Consider the following 21,720-nt stretch of genomic DNA (forward strand, 5'->3'; position numbering starts at 1 on the left):
GTGATGTCACTCTGGAGGAGGCTGCTGGAGGATAAGTATATTTTCTGACATCATGGAAGTAAAGTGCCCTCCTCTGCATCTAGATATAGCATTGCTGCATAAGCTCTCTCTTCTCATTGCCATCTAGGTTTGAACAGTTGCTACAGAAAACCTGAAGTCTTGTGGTTTCCTCCACGTATGCACAATTTGAAATGTCACTTCCCGTTTTCAGAAACACCCAACCATTGAAATGTACAAGAACTCTCTGTGTCTCACGAGGGCTGGGCAGACGGCGGTGGAAACTTTACCTCCCTGAGCGGCCTCGGATGTTTCCATCCCCTTCCAATAAACACTAGCGCTGTCTATCACCCATTTAGGTAACACTTTACTTGAAGGGGTGTGCATAAGACTAACATGACACATTCATAATCATGACATGACATATGTTATGGATATGAAGGAAGTTTTATGCATGTTTGTGACAACTGAGATGTGAGATGTCTTTGTTATGACACCTTGACATAAACCAATACATCATAACCTGTCAGTGTCTTTGTCATGACAACTTGACATTACTAAGACAACACAACCTGTCATAAACATGAGATAGCAGATTAATTATCAAACTTAAGAAACCACCTTGCTTTATGGGTTAACATTACATTAAACTGTCAGGTGGTTGCTTTTGACATTGGCTGTGAAGCCATTTAATGACAAATTCAACTAGTACCACTGTAGTTGAGGTCACAAAAAATATTCATGACACAGTTATAATGGCCTCATGACAGCCAGTCAAAACAAACCACACGAAAGTTTAACTTCATTTTATGTCAAGTTGTCATGACAAAGACACTGACAGGTTATGATACTATGGTTAATGTCAAGATGTCATAACAAAGACATCTTAAACAATGTCATATTTGCATTCAGAATGTCAATATTGAGCGAAAGACACTTAATGAAAGTTGTCATAAACATGCATAAACCCTACTTTATATTCAAGACACATGTCATTTCATGGTTGAAGGTGTCATGTCAGTCTTGTCCACATGTTGCCCACATTTATTTCTGTTTTACGAGCTACAGTGGGCTCCAAAACTCTCAATTCACTAAATAAAATTATTTTCTATATAATATAATATAATATAATATAATATAATATAATATAATATAATATAATATAATATAATATAATATAATATAATATAATACATATTTAGCAATTTTATTATAATTATTATGATTTATTTGAATTAATTATAGTTATTATCATTAATATTTAAATATTGCATTTTTATTCTTTTTTGTGTCATAATATTTCAAAGGTCTAAAGCCATTTCTTTTTTATATTTATTTTTTTAAGTGTAAGTTTTGAGTTGCATAATTTCAGTGTGATCTCAGCTCCACTGTATATTTAAGTCAAGGGACAGTATTTTCACAGGCATTTGTTTGGAGAACTGGACGCTGCCCTTTGTAACAATGCAAAAAAGGAGACATCTGGATATTTGTATGTCCATGGAAAAGTAGTCATGAAATATTATCAAGTGACTGCTTACCGATAAAGAAGGTATCAGGCCCGTCTTCTCCTAAAAGTGACACGGTATTTGGATCGAGTCTTAGCCAGAGTCCCACAGCCAGAACCAGCGAGCCCATCAGCTGCAAGAACAAGACCAAAAGATCTTTAAAAGACATCTTTTCTAACCCAAAGCTGCTTTTTTGTTCCTTGAACACAACAAAAAGAGGGAGTTTTTGAAGAATCATTATCAGACAAAATGAACGAGCAACATATTATGTCGATATGTGCTAAATGACTTAAATGAATTAATTTGAAAATAAATAAATGAATAAAACATTATCCAAGCTTTTTCTATGGACTTAAATCAGTAGTTCACTTAAAAAAAAAAAAAAACTTTTGCTGATAATTTACTCACCCCCATGTCATCCAAGATGTCCATGTCTTTCTTTCTTCAGTCGGAAAGAAATTAAGGTTTTTGATGAAAACATTCCAGGATTTTTCTCCATTTAATGCACTTTACTGGGAACCAAACGGTTCAAGGTCCAAATGGTCAATGTCTCCTGTTCAAACTCGTTCATTTAAATGAACAAATATTTTTTCGAGTCATTTAATTTATTTTGTTCGTTGAATGAACCAAATGACTCAAAGAAAGATTTGTTCATTTAGATGAACGACTCTGAACAGGAGAGTCACGAACGCACATCGCAAAACAGAGCAAGGCGAGCATTTGAGCTTATAAAACGTAAACTTTTTAATTTATTTTTGAAATGACCGATGGTTTCGCTAGATAAGACCCCTATTCATCGTCTGGTGTCGTTTAAAGCCCTTTTAAGCTGCAATGAAACTCTCATTTGGACCTTGAACCGTTTGGTGCCCAATGAAGTCCATTATATGGAGAAAATCCTGGAATGTTTTCATCAAAAACCTTAATTTCTTTTCGACTGAAGAAAGAAAGACATGGACATCTTGGATGACATGGGGGTGAGTAAATTATCAGGAAAAGTTTTTTTTTTTTAAAGTGAACTACTCCTTTAAAAGTCTATACTCTCTGACTTTCTGATGTTTTCTCTTAGTTACGGAGAAGTGGCACAGATATTTTTCCACTCTGGCAGGATCCTTCAGGTCTTAAATCTAGTGAGAAATGACGACTGAAGGCCAAACCATGAAAGGAAAAGCAGACCGCAGAATTCAGCCACCATCACTCTTAAATGAACTCTTATTACTGCTGATAAAGAAAGCAGACACTCATCAGTCAAAGCGCATTCAAAAGACCATTGTTTGATTCAATTCACAAATTACCCTCCCAGTTTTAAGCTCTTGGTCTCCTGGCGGGCTTCATAAATGGGTAACACAAGTTAAAATGGGCTTTGTACACCTCTGAGATGTCTCAGGTCTGAAGGGCAAAGGCTATATAAAGCTGTGAAAATCATACTTAATATCTGATTACAAAGAAATCCATGAGGATGATGCAAGACAGCCAGCACTTTCCTCACCCTGTCCTGAGTCCTCCAGCTGTCATACAGCACACCCCCCTTCGGGAGACGCAAGCCCTCAAACGCTCAGTAACCCCACTGCAGTGTAACATCATCCGGCTGACATCCCTGCCCCACCCTGGGTCGCCCCACACACCCCCTCCCCCCTCCAGAGATCAGGGTTTATCTGTGGGACAAAAGACCAACTGTCTGTCTGTTACACACTTTGCTTTACAAGACAATGAGCATGTGTGTCTGTGTCTGTGCGTGTGCTCTACTTCAATAATATTCCCTAAAATCTATTCATAACACACACAAATGTGTGTGTGTGTGGATATATATATATATATATATATATATATATATATTTCACATACGCACACAAACACATTGCTTTATATGTGTAGAATACAAAATAAGAAATATTGCAACAGGGTTATAGCTGTATGGAAACATTTGCATCTTATTAGTGACTGTGACAATGTGGACATGTTCTGTAAAAAATATTTTCTTACTCGTTATTTTTGTCTTGTTCTTTTGGCAGATATTTTTAAGTCTAAACCTCTATAAATGTATTAGTTACTATTTAATTTATACAGCATATATATTAGTTATATACACTAGTCTCTAATGTTTAAAAGTTTGGTACTGTAAGTCTAACATTTTTAATATTGTTAACTATTATTACAATTTGAAAGAACTTTTAAATTGTACTATATTTTATAATGTAATTTATTCTGTGACAAATCATGGGAAATCTTGATTTGATACTGATACTGAACTTGATTTGCTTCATATTTTTGAGGAAAACGTAATGCATTTCCCCCCGGATATTTTTATTAAAATAAAGCTCAAAATACCAGCATTTATTTGAAACAGAAATATATAGTAACATTATACATGTCTTGATCATTTAAAAAAAATATATATATATATTTCTGACCCCAAACTTTTGAATCGTAAATAATAATGTTATATGAATAACATAAGAAAAAATAATTTCAAGTAATATTGACTTATAAATAACAAACAAAAGAATCATAGTCTTTTCATTTTCATTCAAAGTCTTTTTTTTTTTTTTTACACAAGTGAGTCTCTCAGCTTTAGGCCATGCAGTTTCCACTCTTAAAATTGTTTGTTGGGTCACTTTTTATTTTCAGCTGTTATTTTACATGTATGGAAACAAGATTTGGCTTTAGTTTATTGGGAGTTTTATGGTGTCTTTAAACAGACAAATTTCTGAGCACATTTTTATGTAATTTCCATAATTTCTGCAACAAACAGAGCTTTCATTTATAGCAAAGAAAAAACAGGCCATGATTAAACTACCAGACCTTTGTTTTATGTTTCATGTTACAAGTGACCAGATGAACATAATATAAACTAAAGATCTTGAGATTGTGTGTCTATATTCTCTAATGAAGAACTTGCAGCAAACACAAAAACACCAATTATATGTTGGAAAAGAAGGTGGAACATTTCAAACGGAGACATTACGAAACAAGAAAAACAGAAAGATGGCGGGGAAGAATGAAAGAATTGGTCAACCCAAACCCAGGAAAAGCTGATTAGATCTCCTGGTGGAAAACAGAATCCAGTCAGCTCAGAGGAGTTTCCATCGTTTTATGCGACAAACAAGTATGTCCGAATTCACGCTATGCATAAAAGAGTAGGAAAAAAGAATCTGGATGACCTCCTTCTTCTGGCGAGATTCTGAAGTGTGTATACGATGGACACTTTACTATCCCATGAGGCCACGGGAGAGGATTTATGAGTGGCACTGAACTGACGCTGGTAGATCATGACATGGCGGATGTACCACGTCCAGAGATTCCATTCTACACACATTCATTCTATAGAACTTTTTTTTTTTTAATGGTCGTGAATTATTACTTATACAAAATTAAATCAATTAAATCTGTTTATATTTAATATAAACTACTAAAGTGCGTAGAAATATAACTGAACAATTTCCCATTTGGGAAATGAGGTTCCTGCAAAGTTATAATGGCCAATGAGGCTGTAATGACGGTTGTAGTATTGAGGTGTGTTAGTGGAAAGGGAGAGCGCTCTATTGTCCCACTCTACTCTGAGGGGTGTGGTCAGAGAACATCAAGGGACGCTCTCCACACACACTACACTGTACCAGACCACCTGCTGTTGCTGCTTTGTGTAATTATGGCCTTACATTACCACAAGCTGAAGCAAAATCTCTCTCAATGCCCAGTTTTTCACTCATTTTCCTTTCCATTTATGTCTGCCAGTCTGAGGCACGCACACACGCCCACACACACACGGATTCATTAACAAGGGGCATTTCTGACCCTGTGAATTTAAGAGCAGAGTAGACCAATCCAAAGTCCTTTTAGGCAAGTCATGCCACTCAGCCGCCATCTTGGCAACGCCTCCGGGCAGCTATTTCAAACTAACAAGACCATGCTCCTATCTAAATGAATGGGCAGAGAGTCAGAACTGCACTTTCACTGGTCACCAGGGCATAAAAACTGCATGTATAGAAACAGCAGTAAAATATGATTAAAATCGCTGAAAAAGTTTGATGACTTTGCCCCAAAATAAGGTTTAAAACGCCCTTTTCCCCACAGGTTATACTTTTACTGCGCATGCGCAAGGGTTATATCGCTCTCTGTCGTGTGCGCGCTACTGCTCGCTCGCTCTAGATTCCGGGAGATTTTAACTAATTTGCGGGCATCAGCGAGCCGCTATCAATCTGTGGGAGACTCCCGGAACTTCCAGGAGACTTGGGATGTCTGATATTTACACAACTAACACATATCAAATCTGCCGCCTTTTCAAACAGTAACATATTTTCTGCTGTCGCAAACCTCAACTGTGCGCATGCGTTTGTGTTTCCCGGCTTGACTGTTAAAAGCAGACGATTGGCTTTCCAGTGGGAGGGGCGGGGCATGTGCATACAACCGCCATCTTTGGTGTTACGGGTTTTATATAGTTGTATTAAGGATTGAGGAAGTGGTATGTCTCTATAAATAGTCTCTGACCAATCCCAACAAATTGAGCCATCTGTCCAATCAGAACAGAGTAGACCAATCACAATTAGGGATGCGACGGTGAAGATATATTCCCACTTGTTAATCGAAGTGTGAAAAAAACGGTAATAGTGGTAGATTTTAACAGAGGTATGTGTGTTGAACAAACATTTTCGAGAGAGAGAGAGAGAGAGAGAGAGAGAGAGAGAGAGAGAGAGAGAGAGAGAGAGCTGCGAGAAGTGGAGAACATTAATGACATTATAATTATACATGTAGCCCACATTCATATTTTTTAAATAAAATTACAATTACTGTAGGCCATGTACATACATACATTTGTAATGATGAGTTTGTAATTTAGTATATTAAAAATATATTGCTATATTAATTATATAACTTATTCATGTAATTTCAAACAACACACTACATTTCCAATTATAATCAATTACTTTACATGTGCTAGTCAAAATAAGTACACTTTTTTAAAGCACAACAAAAGATTATTAAAACAATGATTTAAGATACTTTAAAGTAAAATGTTTTACATAAGCATGGGAGTGTGCTCTCTTCAAAACACTCAAGCTTTTATTACATTAATATCATATTATCTGCAAATTACAGTTTTCTGAAAGGTTTTTGAAAGTCTGTGTTTCTGACAAAGGTAAACTATTTAAAAAACAAACAAACATGAAGGGCCAAGCCATTACACCAAGACAGTTGTAATGGGACCGTCTTCAAAGAAACAGAAGTGCGTATATAAAAGTACCCGCACTTAAAGAAACACTCATAAAGACGGATGCGACGCCCTAAGTGCACATCACACACACAGCCACAAACATCCCTACAGACATGAAGTCTTTCAAACGCCTAATGGTGTTTACCACAAAGCCACTCCTGTCCTGTTAGCATCAATTATCATAACTCATGTGCCACTTCCTCTCCTAATGTGCTGGTCTTGTCCGGATCAATATGGTCAATAACAACTGGTGATTAAGAAATATAAACCACACCTGGGTCCAGTCGAGTCACGCACATATAAAAACTGCAGAGGCTTGACTATATGCTGTATAGTTACATTACACTTGTTGTTTCTCAACACAGATTTTTTATCATTATTGCAAAAATTAGTAATAAGGCATCTAACTGGTTACCAAAAATGGCATGGAAGTAGTACAGCAATAATTAAAACATTTGGTTTCCTTTTTACTCAATACACTCTATTGCTGTCACAGTAAATGGGCATCATAGTTTGTTGTCCTGTCTCACTTCATTTGTCTTCAGAGACAGTTTGCCACTTTGACCTCGCTCGTTTATGTCTTCCTGTCCGCTGTGCCAATCTGACAGCGTTATTAATAATTAATCAGGCTCTCTGATTCAACACACATCATGAGGAATATGATTTGCTCCCAATGGGCAATATGCACGCATAAGTTCCGCATTTGACACAAGGATGCTCGTCCATTTCCGGTTGTGGAGATTTAAGCGGAGGAGAACAGAGGAAAACGGGATTATGGCAGAGTCTTCAAAATTTACTGTCCTCCAGTCTTTGAAACGAAACATACATACGTTTAGATGTAATTTTATATATTGTTATGTTGATTTAATATAATTTTAAAAAGAAGCATAAACACAACGAGGGGTGTCTGTTTTATCTGTTTTTGTGACTGACGTTTCTTTATTATAACCATGGAGTATAAAATTCAATATAAATTCTCGGTATTGCATTGGACTCTACGATCGGCGGAAGTTATCGAGCATCCTTAATCCTTCACCGGAAATACCGCCGTGCATAGAGCCCATAGACCATCCATGATAGGACAAATTCTGTTAGGATTTATGGAAACTGCATAAAACAAGCAAATGAATGAATCATGTCACATATATTACCAATATATCTTATTGAATCCGGATCTTTCCTAAATGAAGAAGATAATCACTGGATCTTCATTGGATAATTTAGGCTGAGCAGATGTAAACAAACAGACAATGCATGCTAAATGCTGTTATGCTAAACAACATAAATGATGATATCTGCGAGATTAATGAGGCTCAAACAGGCTAGAGATCATTATCCTCTACAGTTTCCTCTCTTTGTCCCATTCTGTCTAGTCCAACTGTGCCCATTTTCCATGGCTGAGCTGCCAGGGTGTGTGCGAGAGGTTTTAGCTGGGAAAAAAAGAGACAGTTCTGAGGCTATTTAGGTTTTTGTGTCAAACTGAACAAAGCAGAGCTTCCATGCAGAGATTTTCCTCGAATTCATCCTTTCATTTCTTGTCAAGAACATTCCAGCTACATATTAAAGAGAAGCAGAGATTGTTAATCCAAGATTTTTAATCCAAGATCTTCTCAAAACAAAACTATGGGGATTTCAGCACTTCAGTTTGATAAAACAGGGATGTTGATCAAATAACTGTGTTGTATCTCTAAAAAGAAGAAGTTATTGAGCAAGAAGTTGTGCGTTTGCATAAATTTACTAACAATACCACTGCGTCCACTGGCTAACTAGGTCATGATCGTACCAACGGTCTCTCTTTAGCTCTCTCTCTCTCTCTCACACACACACACAACATCTCTAACCCTTTTCTATCCTATTTTCCTGTCAGCCTCTTAATCAGGCTTGATATTCTTAAACTTCTATTCTTTACTTCGGTTTAACCACATTTTACTTCTATTAAAAATAAAGGTTCCAAAAGTTTTTTTTTTTTTCAGTGATGCCATAGAAAAAAACATTTCTAGTTCCCTATAGAACATTTCAGTGAACAATCGATAAAGGAGACCTAATATGACATTTTATAAAGTCTTGATTTTGTTTTTTGGCTATACTAGAATTGGTTTTCATGCTCAAATGTAAAAAAAATAAATAAAACACCCATATTTTCCCATATTCTGCAGCGCCTCTCTTCACAGTCTGTTAGTATCGCTCTATTTAGTTCACGTCTCTCATAAAAGCTTATTGTGCTCTGATTGGTCAACTCAGCTGGATCAGTGTGTTGTGATTGGTCAAGCGCTTCGAGTGTGTTTGAGAAATGTCCCGCTCCTTACCTTGTGTGTAAGTTTCAACACACAACTAAGTCAACCAGGCCCTGCCCCATTATTTTGTATATGTCTTGGGCAGAAATTATTTAAATGGTTCGCGTTCGTTCCCTGAAGAAAATGGAAGACTACAATGGAGGCGTTTCAAGGAGTTCAGAAACAGTGTTACTGATATAGCGAATAACTCTCGCTGGAGGGACTTTGCAACTTTGCAGAGCTTTTTCAAGCTCAAATAGCAACATTACACAGTAAAGAAAGTTGTAAAAAAGCATAATATGTCCCTTTTTTTTCTTAGTGTGAATAACATTTAAAAAACATTTCTATTCACACTACTCCCTTATTCAGTAAGGATCCAGAATGGAGATGGAGCTCAAATCCCAGCTTTGTCCATGTGGATGGCCTAGGAAAGCCACCAAAGCCTCACAGAAGCAGCAGAGATTGGAAGTTGACATACGAAAATTTGTTTCACACAGCCTTTTTCAAAACACGCTGATGCACATCGCAGGTGCTGTGGTGGAGAAAGTTACACTGAATACTACAGGAGACTGAAATATGGGTGTTTTGGGCTAACTTTGGAGACACTCAGATAAATGAATGTTCGGAATAAAATACTTCAATATTCCAATTGCTTTTCAATTGCTAGGAAATGTCACCAATAATTACAAAGAAATGACAATTAACACAAATCAAACATGAAATTTTGAAGTAGAAATATTAAAATGCACTGAAATTCACCGCAATAAAACAGTTATATAATTTATGATTTAACACTGTGTTTTTTGGCATTCATAGGGATTCGATATACAATATACAAACACATTAAGATATATTGACAATATCTGTGATGTTAATGTTCTACAGAAAATCACTTGCCAATCAGTTTATGAATGCTTAAATACAGTGTGTTTATATGATCATTTATATAACACAACTTATTTTGTTACTGTAAATTTCATTGTTTTTAGTGTAATTTTCTGTTACTTTGCTTTTCCTTGTAATTATTTGTTTAAATTTCACAGAAATATACAAAGCAACATTAAATTAAACATGAATACCTGAAGTAGAAATATTAAATACACTGTAAAAAAACAGTGAATTTTACAGTAAAAATGGCAGCTGTGTCAGAACATTTTAGGTTTTATATATTATTTAAAGCACTATACAAATAAATTTGAATTGAATTAAATTTACAGAAATACTTTTTATATTTCATTACTGATATAATGTTAATATACCAACAAGCTAAAATTTGTTTTGTATTTTTTTGTAAAACATACTCCAATAATCTTTGTTTTATTTACAACTTAGAAAACTATATATTTTTTTAGAGTGTATGCAGCTTACTATGTTTACAACAAACTAGGATGTATAAGCAATAACAAATTTTACTCTTCTACAGTGTTGACACTGTATACAGTTATTTTGAATTTATACGCAGTTTTGTGTTTTCTCCTTAAATATGTTTGTCCTTAAAATGTTTGTCTTTCTCCTTGAATAATGATTCATTTAAAATTTTTCAAATGTATGTTTTACATTGTTTTTCATACTAATGGAAGTGTGCAATAGTGTGCAGTCAAGTATTGCACAGATCTTTCATAGCAGATCATACAGATTATTGCATAATAGGCAGTAAAATACTGCATGAGGTATTGCACACAATGGGAGAGTAGTACATGTAACAAAGAGTAAACATAGTAGTATAAAATATAAATAATTATATGTGATTAGAATAAACGCAAGAGCTTGTGAGAATGAAATTTTGCTACCAGTTACTGGGGGGATGTAGGGGACATGGTAATGTAATACAAAATACTAATAAAGTTTTACGAGAGTTCTGTTATTGTGGAAACAGAAAACGTTTCAAAATTTTTGACTTGCTTTAATGGGAATCTAGGCGTTTCTGTGCAATTCTTAGATGTGTAGAAACCACATTCATGTCAATTATTGTTAACAGGACAAATAAATTACACCAAACAGATACACAAGAGCAGAGCTCTCAAACCCTTTGACCAATGAATTTCCATGACATTATTCACTATAGACATATTGTGACAGTTAAGTTTAAAGATTTGATTATTTTTAGTGTTTTTTTTCCCGTCTGTAAAAAACTATTTTAAAATTTCTTGATGTCCAGGTTTACCACCATGCATGCAGGTAAGAAATGAATCAAGGCTCAGAGAACAAAAAAAACAACAACAAAAAAAAAAAACACCAAAATATAAATACTGTTGTATTTAATTTCATTCCATTTTTTTCACACCAGATTTTCTAATATTTTATTCAAAGAGCAATAATTCTATCACTCACGTTCAGAATTTGTTATTATACATGGCTATATGATTATTATAAAGGTTGCATATTTACTCCAGATTTTTTTTTTTACCATGAACTATCATATGTAACAAAAGTTTATTGTTAATCAGGTAAGTGTCCTCAATGAAAAATAGTCAGGCCTTCATTAAACTGTTCTTCCTGTGCCGTAGTTAATGCTAATATATGCAGAGCAGTGTTTCATTTATGAATGAATGAATCAGTGTTTTAACAAATCTTTTAAACGTAGAAAGTAAAAACCATTATCACGCACTTAGTTGACTTAAGTCTTTTTAAAGCACTTGACTGGACTGCCACCAGAGACTGGCTATTTGCATGAAATAGCATTTCAAGTGGAGTCAGTGAAGGAAAATTGTATATGCCAAACAAACGAACACACTGTTCATGGAATGAGTCGCTTCTGAACAAATGAACTGGGACTTGTCAATTAACTTTAAAGTCTAGTTTAAAAGTACACTTTATTCAATTATTCATTGAATAGGATTAATTCATAAAAACTGAACTGAACTAATGAACCGTCCTTCCTGAATGAACTTACTGCCCCTGCTTATGAACAAATTAATTGAATCTCGTTCATTAACTACAGACCAACAGGGTATTAAAGCCAACATGAAACGAATGTCTTTTCTTTTCTATAGAGAGCCTAAGTCTCGCCCTTCCGCTTCTGGCTCATGGGACCTTATTTCGGAAAAAATATGGTAGTCAATGGCAAGAGACAACTTATCGTTTTATTCCATCTGAACTGTGCCCTCAATTACACATATGATGTTTGTCAATTTAAAAGATAATTCTGAAAGTCAAAAACGTCGCAGTTTGTCATACAACAGAAGAGTAACATTTAGTTTTATGTGAAAATCGCTCTGTGAACTACATCTCCCGGGAAGCGAAACGAGATCCGCTGCTCGTGTGTGTGTGCAGTCTGGTACAAAACACTCAGGTAGGACGGCGTAATGTTACGATTATAACGTAAGACTGTAGAAACAATGACAGACAGCCTCAGTAAAGTTAGCTTCATTCATTGAGAGAAAATGTGCGCCTTTGGGGTTTGTAGTCTTTGTAATTACGTATTTTCACAGTCTTATACCTCAACGGTTTTACATCAAACTGCGACTTTCTTTACTTTAAAATGTATCTTTTAAATTGACAAACATTATATGTGTAATTCAGGGCACAATTCAAACAAGATCAAAATATTTGTTGTCTCTCGCCATTGACTACCATTCAATATTTTTCCGAAATAAGGTCCCATGGTGGTCGACCAGAAGGGGAGGGACTTAGGCTCTCTATTGTTAAAGGGTTAGTTCACCCAAAAATGAAAATTAAGTCATTAATTAATTACTCACTCCCATGCTGTACCAACCCCGTAAGACCTTCGTTCGTCTTTGGAGCACAAATGAAGATATTTTTGATTAAATTTGAGAGCTGTATAACTACCACATTGGCTGCCTAAGGCAGGGGTTCTCAAACATTTTGGTGCCAGGGACCCCTTTCAGGGGAAAAAAAATTCCAAGGACCCCCCTCATATTTATAACAGTTATTGAGCACAAAGTTAATGTGTGAGCGGCAAATGAAATATTTTTGCACAAAATGAATGGTCTCCACCCAGGGTACTATGCAGGAATTTCTAAATAGCCTACTGAGGTAACGAAAGTGATCTTGCTAGGAATCACTTATCCCTCACTTAGGAATTTTTGATGTTCTTGATCTACACATGTGCATTTTAAGGTGTTTTAAGGCCCCACAATTGGATAACTATAGATTTAGTAGAAGCATGTCAGTCAGTGGCATACATTTTTTTTTTTTTTTTGTCAAGATGTCACGAAACACAATCACATATTCCAATCAGGAATGGCCTTAAAAGAGAAATGTTTCAATAATTAGGCCTATTCTGCACACAAATAAAGCCCATAAGCCTATAAATACAATGATAATGGCATTATGTTTAATAGGTGCGTGCGTTGTTAATTTGAGCTACTGTAATTAGCTAAAAAAACATACAGTATATGTTAAATATATGAATCCATGATGTTAATCTCATGGGCACAGTATGTTTCTATTGACCTGCTTTTTCCTTTGTTAAAGTTGAGCATGATTAATACTTTGCAAAACTGATTGTTTCAGTCGTTTTTTCAAACTTTTATCTAAAACAGCTGTTTAGTTTATGTTAATTAAGGCCTACATCTTATCTCGCACTTTATGACCGTTGACTGAAACGTCGTGCGGGGAACTTTGAGTTCACTCCGACTCAAACATTTTGACATTGACGAGCTATCGTTGTTAGTCTGCTGAAGCACCTCAGACGAGAAGGTCAGTATCATCGCGATGTGCATCCTTGCAACCTCAGTTGTGGGTACGGCCCTGTCACTATGCACTTTTATTTTGATAATGATCAGACTTCTAATTTCAAATCTACAGTAGTGCTAGAACTGACTATTGTGCGCGCACGCGAGACGCCGGCGCGCAATTACATGGGAATTTTTCCTCAGTAGTGGAAACAGGAATACTCTTATTTATGGTCATAGATAAGACAAGAGTGCATCATCCGAAACGGTAAAGTGTCCATTTTTTTATTTGTGTATAGGCTACATTATAAATGACTACAAAATGTCATGCCTTTTAAAAATACAGAAAAGAACCGGATGCGGGTTCATGCCGTCTCTCTGTCTCCTTTCTGGCGCACGTCCCGCAAAATCAACAGCAGCGAATAGTCTACTGGACGCAAAGACATAGAATATCTATCTATAGAAAACTTTAGGTGTCTACTTTGTATTGTTTTATGTTAAATGCTTTATATAAGTTACTTAGGAATAAACAGCATGTTTTCAGATGATAAAGAAAACATGACTCATAGCATGGAAAAAAACGTTAGGTTGTAAATTATTTCGCGGACCCCCTGGCTTTAGCTCGCGGACCACCAGGGGTCCGCGGACCCCACTTTGAGAACCACTGGCCTAAGGGACTGGCTCTTGACGGCCCAGAAAGTCAATGAAGAAAATGTTTAAATATTCCATGTGACTACAGTGGCTCAACTATAAGTTTATCAAGCGATGAGAATACTTTTTGTGCGAAAAAACAAACAAAAATAACTTTATTCGACTATTCCTTTTCTTTTCTTCCTAATAAAAAATATCTTCATTTGTGCTCCGAAGACGAACGAAGGTCTTACGGGGTTGGTACAGCATGGGGGTGAGTAATTAATGACTTAATTTTCATTTTTGGGTGAACTAACCCTTTAAATATCTGAGTGAAACGTTTCTCGAACAAGAACAAATGTAGGGCGGGAATTGATTGGATGGTTGAGGTTTGCTATTGGTCGATCTCATGTGAGTGACATGTTGCCCCGCCCTCAAGCCATCATCAGAGAAAAGAGGGAGGGTAAGTTACTTTGACTGAAGAATACAAGGGAACATGAATTTAAAAATAATGAAGTGCTTGCATATATCATTTATAATAAATACTGTAATATTTGATTAAAAAAAAAAAACAAAAACAAAAAAAAAAACACGGTCAATTTTGATTTCACGGTGGACTGTCCAATGAATGAATGATTTACTCATAATAAACAAAGCTCACCGCTCGCCACCAACTGGCATAAGTAACGATAACCTGCAGAAGGGTCAGTGAATTCATTTAAACGAATGTATTCACTGAACAGATTCATTCAAAAGATTCGAAGTCAGTGAGGAGAATCGAAACACCCAGTAAGCTTACTACAGAGCGTCAGTGTCCGGCTGCTGCCCTCAAAACAAACACACGCCGAAGGAAAAAGGGGCGGATTTTCCTCAGTGGAAAATCTGATTTGAGTCGTACGAGCAGTGACTCTCAGCTTTAAATTCCTGCAGAAGGTGTGTAAACACTCTTAACAGAACGAATATTTGATTTGAAAGTGCCCGCAAAACTGGCTCCAGATCGCAAAATAGAGAATGCCACATGATGGTATCATGTAAATAAATACAACACTACCGTATTGGGCTACTTACCCAGAATATAAAGTTGAACACGAAGAGGAGATATTTCACACATTTCATTCCGCCTTCAACTTTTCCCATGGTGAAGGTACAAAGTGAGCGACTCCTCTATCAAAAACAGTGAAATGCGAAGATGCTGTTGCACTGCACGAGCCCTGTCAACATCTGTACGAGTAGCAGTGGGTGATTTCTTCAGCGTCTCTGTCCCGCCCCTCTGAATAATGTGTCGGGGGGACTCGAGGGGGGTTCGGGACGGCCAATGCTCTATCCAGGCATTGCACAGTGTCTTCTTTCATATGACTGCGCGATCCCAGTCAAAACAGAGAAAGCTTTTAAAGGCTTTCTGTTTGTAGAGCTACTGAGCACAAGTAAATATACATTTAGTTTTCACTCTTAAAGTCATTTTGAAAAATGGAATCATGAAACAACAAAAGGATGCATTTGGCTATTTAGATGCCAATTTCAAATGCTAAAGTCGGCATGAAACTGAATTTGCTAGAATATCTCTAGAGGGTAGGCATGGGGTGGTGCTGCTCCCCCTGGTGCCCCATTGGACTATAGCAGTGGTTCCCAACTTTTTCTTCAAGAGACCCCTATTCCTATGGAAGTCAATGGGGATTGAGATTTGTTTGATTAAAACATTCTTACAAATATCTTCCTTTGTGTACAGCAGAAAAAAATAAACACATAGAGGTTTTGAACAATTTGAGGGTGAGTAGCCTAAATGATGAAAGAATTTTCATTTTTGGGTGAACTATCCCTTTAACTTCCTGTTTCAGAGGAAAGGCAAAGGCACTTTAAGGGTCCGTAAACCCCACCGAGGGTCTTTAAGCCGTGTTGTGAATGTTTTATGAGCAGTAGGATTAATTTAATCAACATGCATATTACATTTAATAATTAGGATCTGCAATTTGCATATTCTATAATTAATCTGATTAATCTTTTTTTTAAATCAATTAACAGCCCTAGTAATCTGTAACGTAAAACAGCATGCACATCCGTGTTACGTGCAGTGAAGGGGTTCAGTCATGTATTGTGCAAGGCATTTCTTAAATTCCAGTCACATCCTGTCAGTTGTAGCAATTGTAGTGTTCTTAGTTCTTAATTTAGCCTGCTTTAAAAAATATGGCAAAAATGGTAGATTTTGGAAATCTATGTTTGTTGTTATCAGCATTGCTTTGGTTTCAGTTACCCTTAACTGCAAAAAAAAAAAAAAAAAAAAAAAAAAAGATTTGAAATGGAAAATGACTTGAAATGGAAAATAAATGCATGAGCCAGTGTATTTACTATGACCGTGAACCGGTAATTTATTAAACCCGTGTGAATCTCGCTAATAACCTAAAGGGTGCCAGAACCAGGCTCAATGTAGCCCAGAACTAAATTAATATCAGCTTTTTTGTTCAAATTAGCCATCTTTATTTTTCTGCCTTGACAGAGAAGGTGGGTGAAATTGTGTTCACTGTTTCAGTTACAGATGAATGGAGAAAACTTCATTAGATTATATCTTTCATTAGATTAGCATGTGCACGAGACCCTTCTGAGACATGTCCGTGCTATTTTTGATCAAAGCAGCCAGGGGTCTGCACAGTGTCTTGGTTAATTTACCTCCATTGCCAAATGAGCAGGGCAGTCTCCTAACCCAATCTCAGAGCAATTATAATGTATCTTTTTAAAAGCTATGATGTCTCAGTTATTCTGTTTAAAACAGCACAGATTTTCCAATGTGCTTCTATCCCTCACAGCCTTGCTTTCATTGCTGCTGTCAAAAATGAAATATGGTGCTACCATAAAGTCAATAAGCATTTTTTTTTTCAATAGGCCTACAGCAGAATTGTTCTGCACGACAGGCTACATCGTTAATCCAGTAGGTGGCGACAGGTGACTGTGAGTCATTTGAATCATTTTTAGGCTACTCAAAATGCTGATTCTTTCAGTAACTAAACTGGATTTGCAGCATATTATCTACTCCTGGCAACATTTTTTTTTTACTGTATTTTTCTATGGCACGAATCACAAGAGTTAGTATGCAACAACTTTTGAAAAAAGTCTTTTGAAAAAAGAATCACTGAATCATTTAGCCACGGTTTGTTCAAACACACACAGGAACAAAACATCCCACCTGTGTTGCTCGCACGTTGGTGAAACGGCCATGGATGTCTTTTATTACAAACACGGACAAAGTTACGTCTAAAATGTAAGTACTCGTTTTTTGAACTGTTGTTGTTAAAAATATCACATAATACCATGCTCCATTTTAGTTAACTTACTTCAGTAACTTCTCAGAAACGCCCCAGTCCGTCATTGTTAGATTTAACTGGATATTTGTCTTCACTTAGTCTTCAATCGGAATTATCGAGTTTCCAAGGTAAAAATTGCACATCAACACTGTCTGATGTAACGTTAGTAGCTTATTTAACACTGCTAAATTCGGAGATAGTTGTGATACAACTGGGCGGCCTATAACGTTAGCACATGGCGGAGGGGAGAACGATTCATTCCACTCAGAATTGCGAGAAACAGGCTAAACTCATATTTGTGGGTCCAAAATTGCGAGATACTGTATGAACTCTCATTTTTTTTATTCCCTGGTAGAAACTTTCATAGGAAAGTCAGCAGCTTTAAGAAGGGTTTTCCTTTTTCATGTAACGTTACTTGCTCATTCACAGCCTTGATAAATGCCCGCGTAACGTTACCTTACACGCGTGTTATTAATTTATTAAAATGTCCTTATTCATGCTCGCTTGCAGCCATCAACCCAAGGCCAATGGCATCTGTGATCCGAAAGCATCAAATATATATAAGAGTTCAGATGCAAAAGCTTCTAAATGCCATTCAAAATTTTCTTCTTTAATGATGATTTTTTTTTAATCAAACTTGTATATTTAAGTTCAGTAATTTCACTTAAATAACAATTAATAGGTAATTATCATTGCCATTTAAGTGAAATCACTGAACTTAAATATACAAGTTTGATAAAAAATTATCATTTTAGAAGAAAATTTCAAATGGCACTTGCATCTGAACTCTTCAAATATATATATATATATATATATATATATATATATATGATATCTGCTAAAAATATTGACCACTCATTAAAGGTCCTACCATTAAAAACCAGAGATGTTTTGTAGGTCCCACAGAAGTCTACTTGGTTCCTCTGAGAGCACTCATCCTTGAGTAGGATGGGACTGTATCCTGGCAACTGAAAAGCCATATCCTGGCAACCACAGTGAGAGAAGGTAGCAGTTGAGATCCGTCCTTTGAGATTCACAGAAGAACAGACAAGTAAGCATTAAGAGCTCTGCCTTTATTTCTGTAACGACTCCAGAATACATTATAATGAGTGTAAATAGGGGTCATGGGAAGAAATTTGTGTCTCTGAGGTGCCGTTGACAAAAAGTAAAAAAACGTAATGCCCCAACATTTCCCTTGTTGCATTTCTTCCAACTGTGGTCCATTAAGTCCTGAGACAAATATAGCCTAAGAGGGTTTGCATGTTTCTATAAAGAGGCACTTAAAGGACTACTCCGGCGCAAGATGAACCTTTGGTCTTACACTTTGGTTACATAGAGCAGTGGTTCCCAACCTTTTTTGTCTGCGACTCTTGTCTGATACTTTTTCCCAAGAAAATATTTTAGGGCCCCCTTCAAATTTAATGATATTATTCCTCTTGTAAGCTTGCAGCAAATATGACAAAATATGTTGTTTTCAAACAAACGGTATGTTTACTATAACCAGATATGTTTATGCACAAATAATAGCCTGTAATATTGAAAATACAATAACAAAAACATCAGTAGTGCCTTTGTAATTTAAAAACGTAAGCCTAGGAGAAGCCTATAAATTGGCCCTTTTTGAAATGATAAAACAAAAATATTCACAGTGGTGTGTAGGTTTAAAAAAAAAAGAAGAAAATAATATAGGGTATTACTAAATGACTGCTGTCTGTGGCCTCAATACTTGCAAGTTATTTGTGAGGCTTTATCAATGTGAGGCTTTATTCTATATGCTTTGCGCGCTTTAGCGAGTGATTATAAACTTGCGTTTTTAAACAGAATAATGGGTCTTCCGGAAGAACATTGTATACTGTTTTCCAAAGATGGCTCCTGCCTATATACACGAAGTGGACTGTCTTTATAAAGTATATTCTTATTAAACTGTCTGTACACTTATAAATTTCTCGATGCTTCGATTTGCAGGACTCTCATTATGCTACTGTGTTAGTGTGGGGATATTTTGAGTCTTGTTAGTGGTAGTCACTAGTGATTTTTATTTTTCATTACTCTATGCCCTATATACTAGTGTTATTGGGGGGGGTTATTTGGATTGCCTCCACCAAACAAATGGGAAATAAGCAAATCAAAACACTGCGCGCCAAAACAGCAGTATGCGCGCAAGCGTGCACAAGTAGTGTTTCTTCCACTAGCTCGTGGCCGTCAAGGGGCCGCGCGTGAGGATGGCATCGAGCGCCCTCACTGTGCAGAAACACGCCCACGCGTGGATGGTATTCTGTCCGTGTATACAGTTTTTTGCTCTCCTATCCTGTTCGCGAGTTTTGAGACTAAATAAACGCCGTAGGGCCGTTCACATATTGTGTATTTTGCGCTCTCAAGTTTGCTATTTCACAATTGAAGTGATTGTTTCCAGGCACAACGAGATGAAAACTTTTCAGAATGCCGCAAGCGCACCGGATTTCATGTTACAAGCAGCGCCGCCGCTCCCGTCCCACCACGTGCATCACGCGCTGTGCGTAGGGCACCAAGTGCTGAGGGGGCACTAAAAATAGCCTAATGAAAAATCAATCATCAAACTTCTTGTTATAATAAGATTCAGCGTGTTCTCTTCAATTCGCAGCGGCGCCGAGCAGAGAGCACGTCAGAAACAGAGGACGTGTGTGTGTGTATGTGTTCAGAGCCTCATTGGTCTGTCACCGCTCGTCAATGTCAGAATATTTGAGATGACCAATCAAATCAAATTAGGCGGGTTATGTTCACAGACGCTGAGCGCGAATTTTAACAGTGCAACTCGACGGCGACGCTTCAGTCTATGGTCAAGTGCGAGAAGATGTAAGTAACTAAAATTAACTTTATATATTTGACAGTTTTTTAGGTCTTAAATGTTAAACGTATGACAAAAAATAATTAGGCAAACTAATATAGTTTTGTCTAATTTCGCCATTTTGAACTGAAAATAGGCCTATGTAACGTAGTTTAGGCTACTGTCATTGTGAGGGGACAAGAAACATGAACAAAGCCGTTTTCATCATGTTAGGCACAGGATTAATAATGAATGTGTACATATTGAGATTAAAATATAAATTGTAGCATTTAGTAAATAAAAAAAAGCCAACTTTAGGAGGGCAAGATAAAAACAAAGAGAAAAGGAGTGTGATGCTGATGAGGAGAGAAAAATAATCAGCTCACTGACATGGTTTTAAAGTTGTTATTGTTTTTTTTTTTTTTTTTTTTGCCTTCACAATATCTTAAAATGCACATCTGTAGTTTAGAGAAATCCAAAATTTTCTCGGGGAAATCCCGAGCCCCCCTAACTACCCTGCCTCAATTTCTGGACCATAGTGATTATAAAACCATGTATTTACAAATAAATCATGTAGCAGAGCTGCAGAAAGCGTTTTTCGGTAGTGAATATCTATTTGCTACTAAAACTTCTTTGTCGTTTTGGAGAGCACAGTGCATGCTTAGCAACAACAGACACCACGGGAAAATGGGACCGGATTTTACTATTAATAAAAGATGAGCTTTTAGACAAATGATTTAAATGCTGAAATATGGGAGGTTTATCTTTTTATAACACCTTTTGTTTCTGTGAAAAATGGTTTAAAGGCTGAAACATATTTACTATGTGCCAAGGGGTGGGCCGGGGATGGCAGGGGTTGGTGGCAATATAAGTATCTGGATATTTTCTGCGGGCGAGGGTTTCGATTCGATTACCTCTCTCTTTTTTGACCATACATGTGTTTGCATCCCTGTTTTTGAGATAAAACTCTTTACATTCGATTATCATGAAAACAAATCTCAGAGAATGGTCGACTAGGTAGGTACCAATGTGTTATTAAACCAAAGGTTCATTTTGCGCTGGAGTTTTCCTTTAACAGAATTATATGAGCAGATGTGCTGTTAACCCTTAGAGACTGGATAAGATAATCACATAATGATGTGGGTGTGTGGCCTGGTAAACCCTACGTTATGGGAACAAAATATCCCCACAAAGATGTCAATATCCGAAATCCTTGTCCTTGTGGGGATATTTTTTTGTTCCTCTAAAGAAAACAGCTTATAAACCATATAGAATTATCTTTTTTGAAAACGTAAAAATGCAGAAAGTTTTCTGAAATGGGTTGGTTTAGTGTAAGGTGATGGAATTGTACAGTATAAAATTTCATTTTGTCTGTG

At 36.5% G+C, this 21,720-nt stretch overlaps 1 protein-coding gene and 1 long non-coding RNA gene across 2 annotated transcripts in view; one reads left to right on the plus strand and one right to left on the minus strand.

Moving 5' to 3' along the window:
• The window catches only part of tspan2b (tetraspanin 2b), a 29,723-nt gene extending 14,215 nt beyond the window's left edge, over positions 1–15,508 (minus strand). Inside the window, exons 1-2 of the mRNA XM_039663997.2 lie at positions 15,317–15,508; positions 1,536–1,635 (exon numbers count right to left, since the gene is read on the minus strand). Of these exons, the coding sequence (XP_039519931.2) occupies positions 1,536–1,635; positions 15,317–15,385 (169 nt within the window). The 5' untranslated portion in view covers positions 15,386–15,508. The remainder of the gene's footprint in view (positions 1–1,535; positions 1,636–15,316) is intronic.
• Positions 15,509–17,359: 1,851 nt separating this feature from the next.
• Positions 17,360–21,720, plus strand: part of LOC148970541 (uncharacterized) — a 75,880-nt gene continuing 71,519 nt past the window's right edge. The window contains exons 1-2 of the long non-coding RNA XR_016148159.1: positions 17,360–17,498; positions 18,439–18,592. This is a non-coding gene — a long non-coding RNA (uncharacterized LOC148970541). The remainder of the gene's footprint in view (positions 17,499–18,438; positions 18,593–21,720) is intronic.

Source organism: Pimephales promelas, chromosome 20, assembly GCF_988280905.1.
Source record: "Pimephales promelas chromosome 20, fPimPro1.hap1.1, whole genome shotgun sequence".
Classification (NCBI taxonomy): Eukaryota; Metazoa; Chordata; class Actinopteri; order Cypriniformes; family Leuciscidae; genus Pimephales; species Pimephales promelas.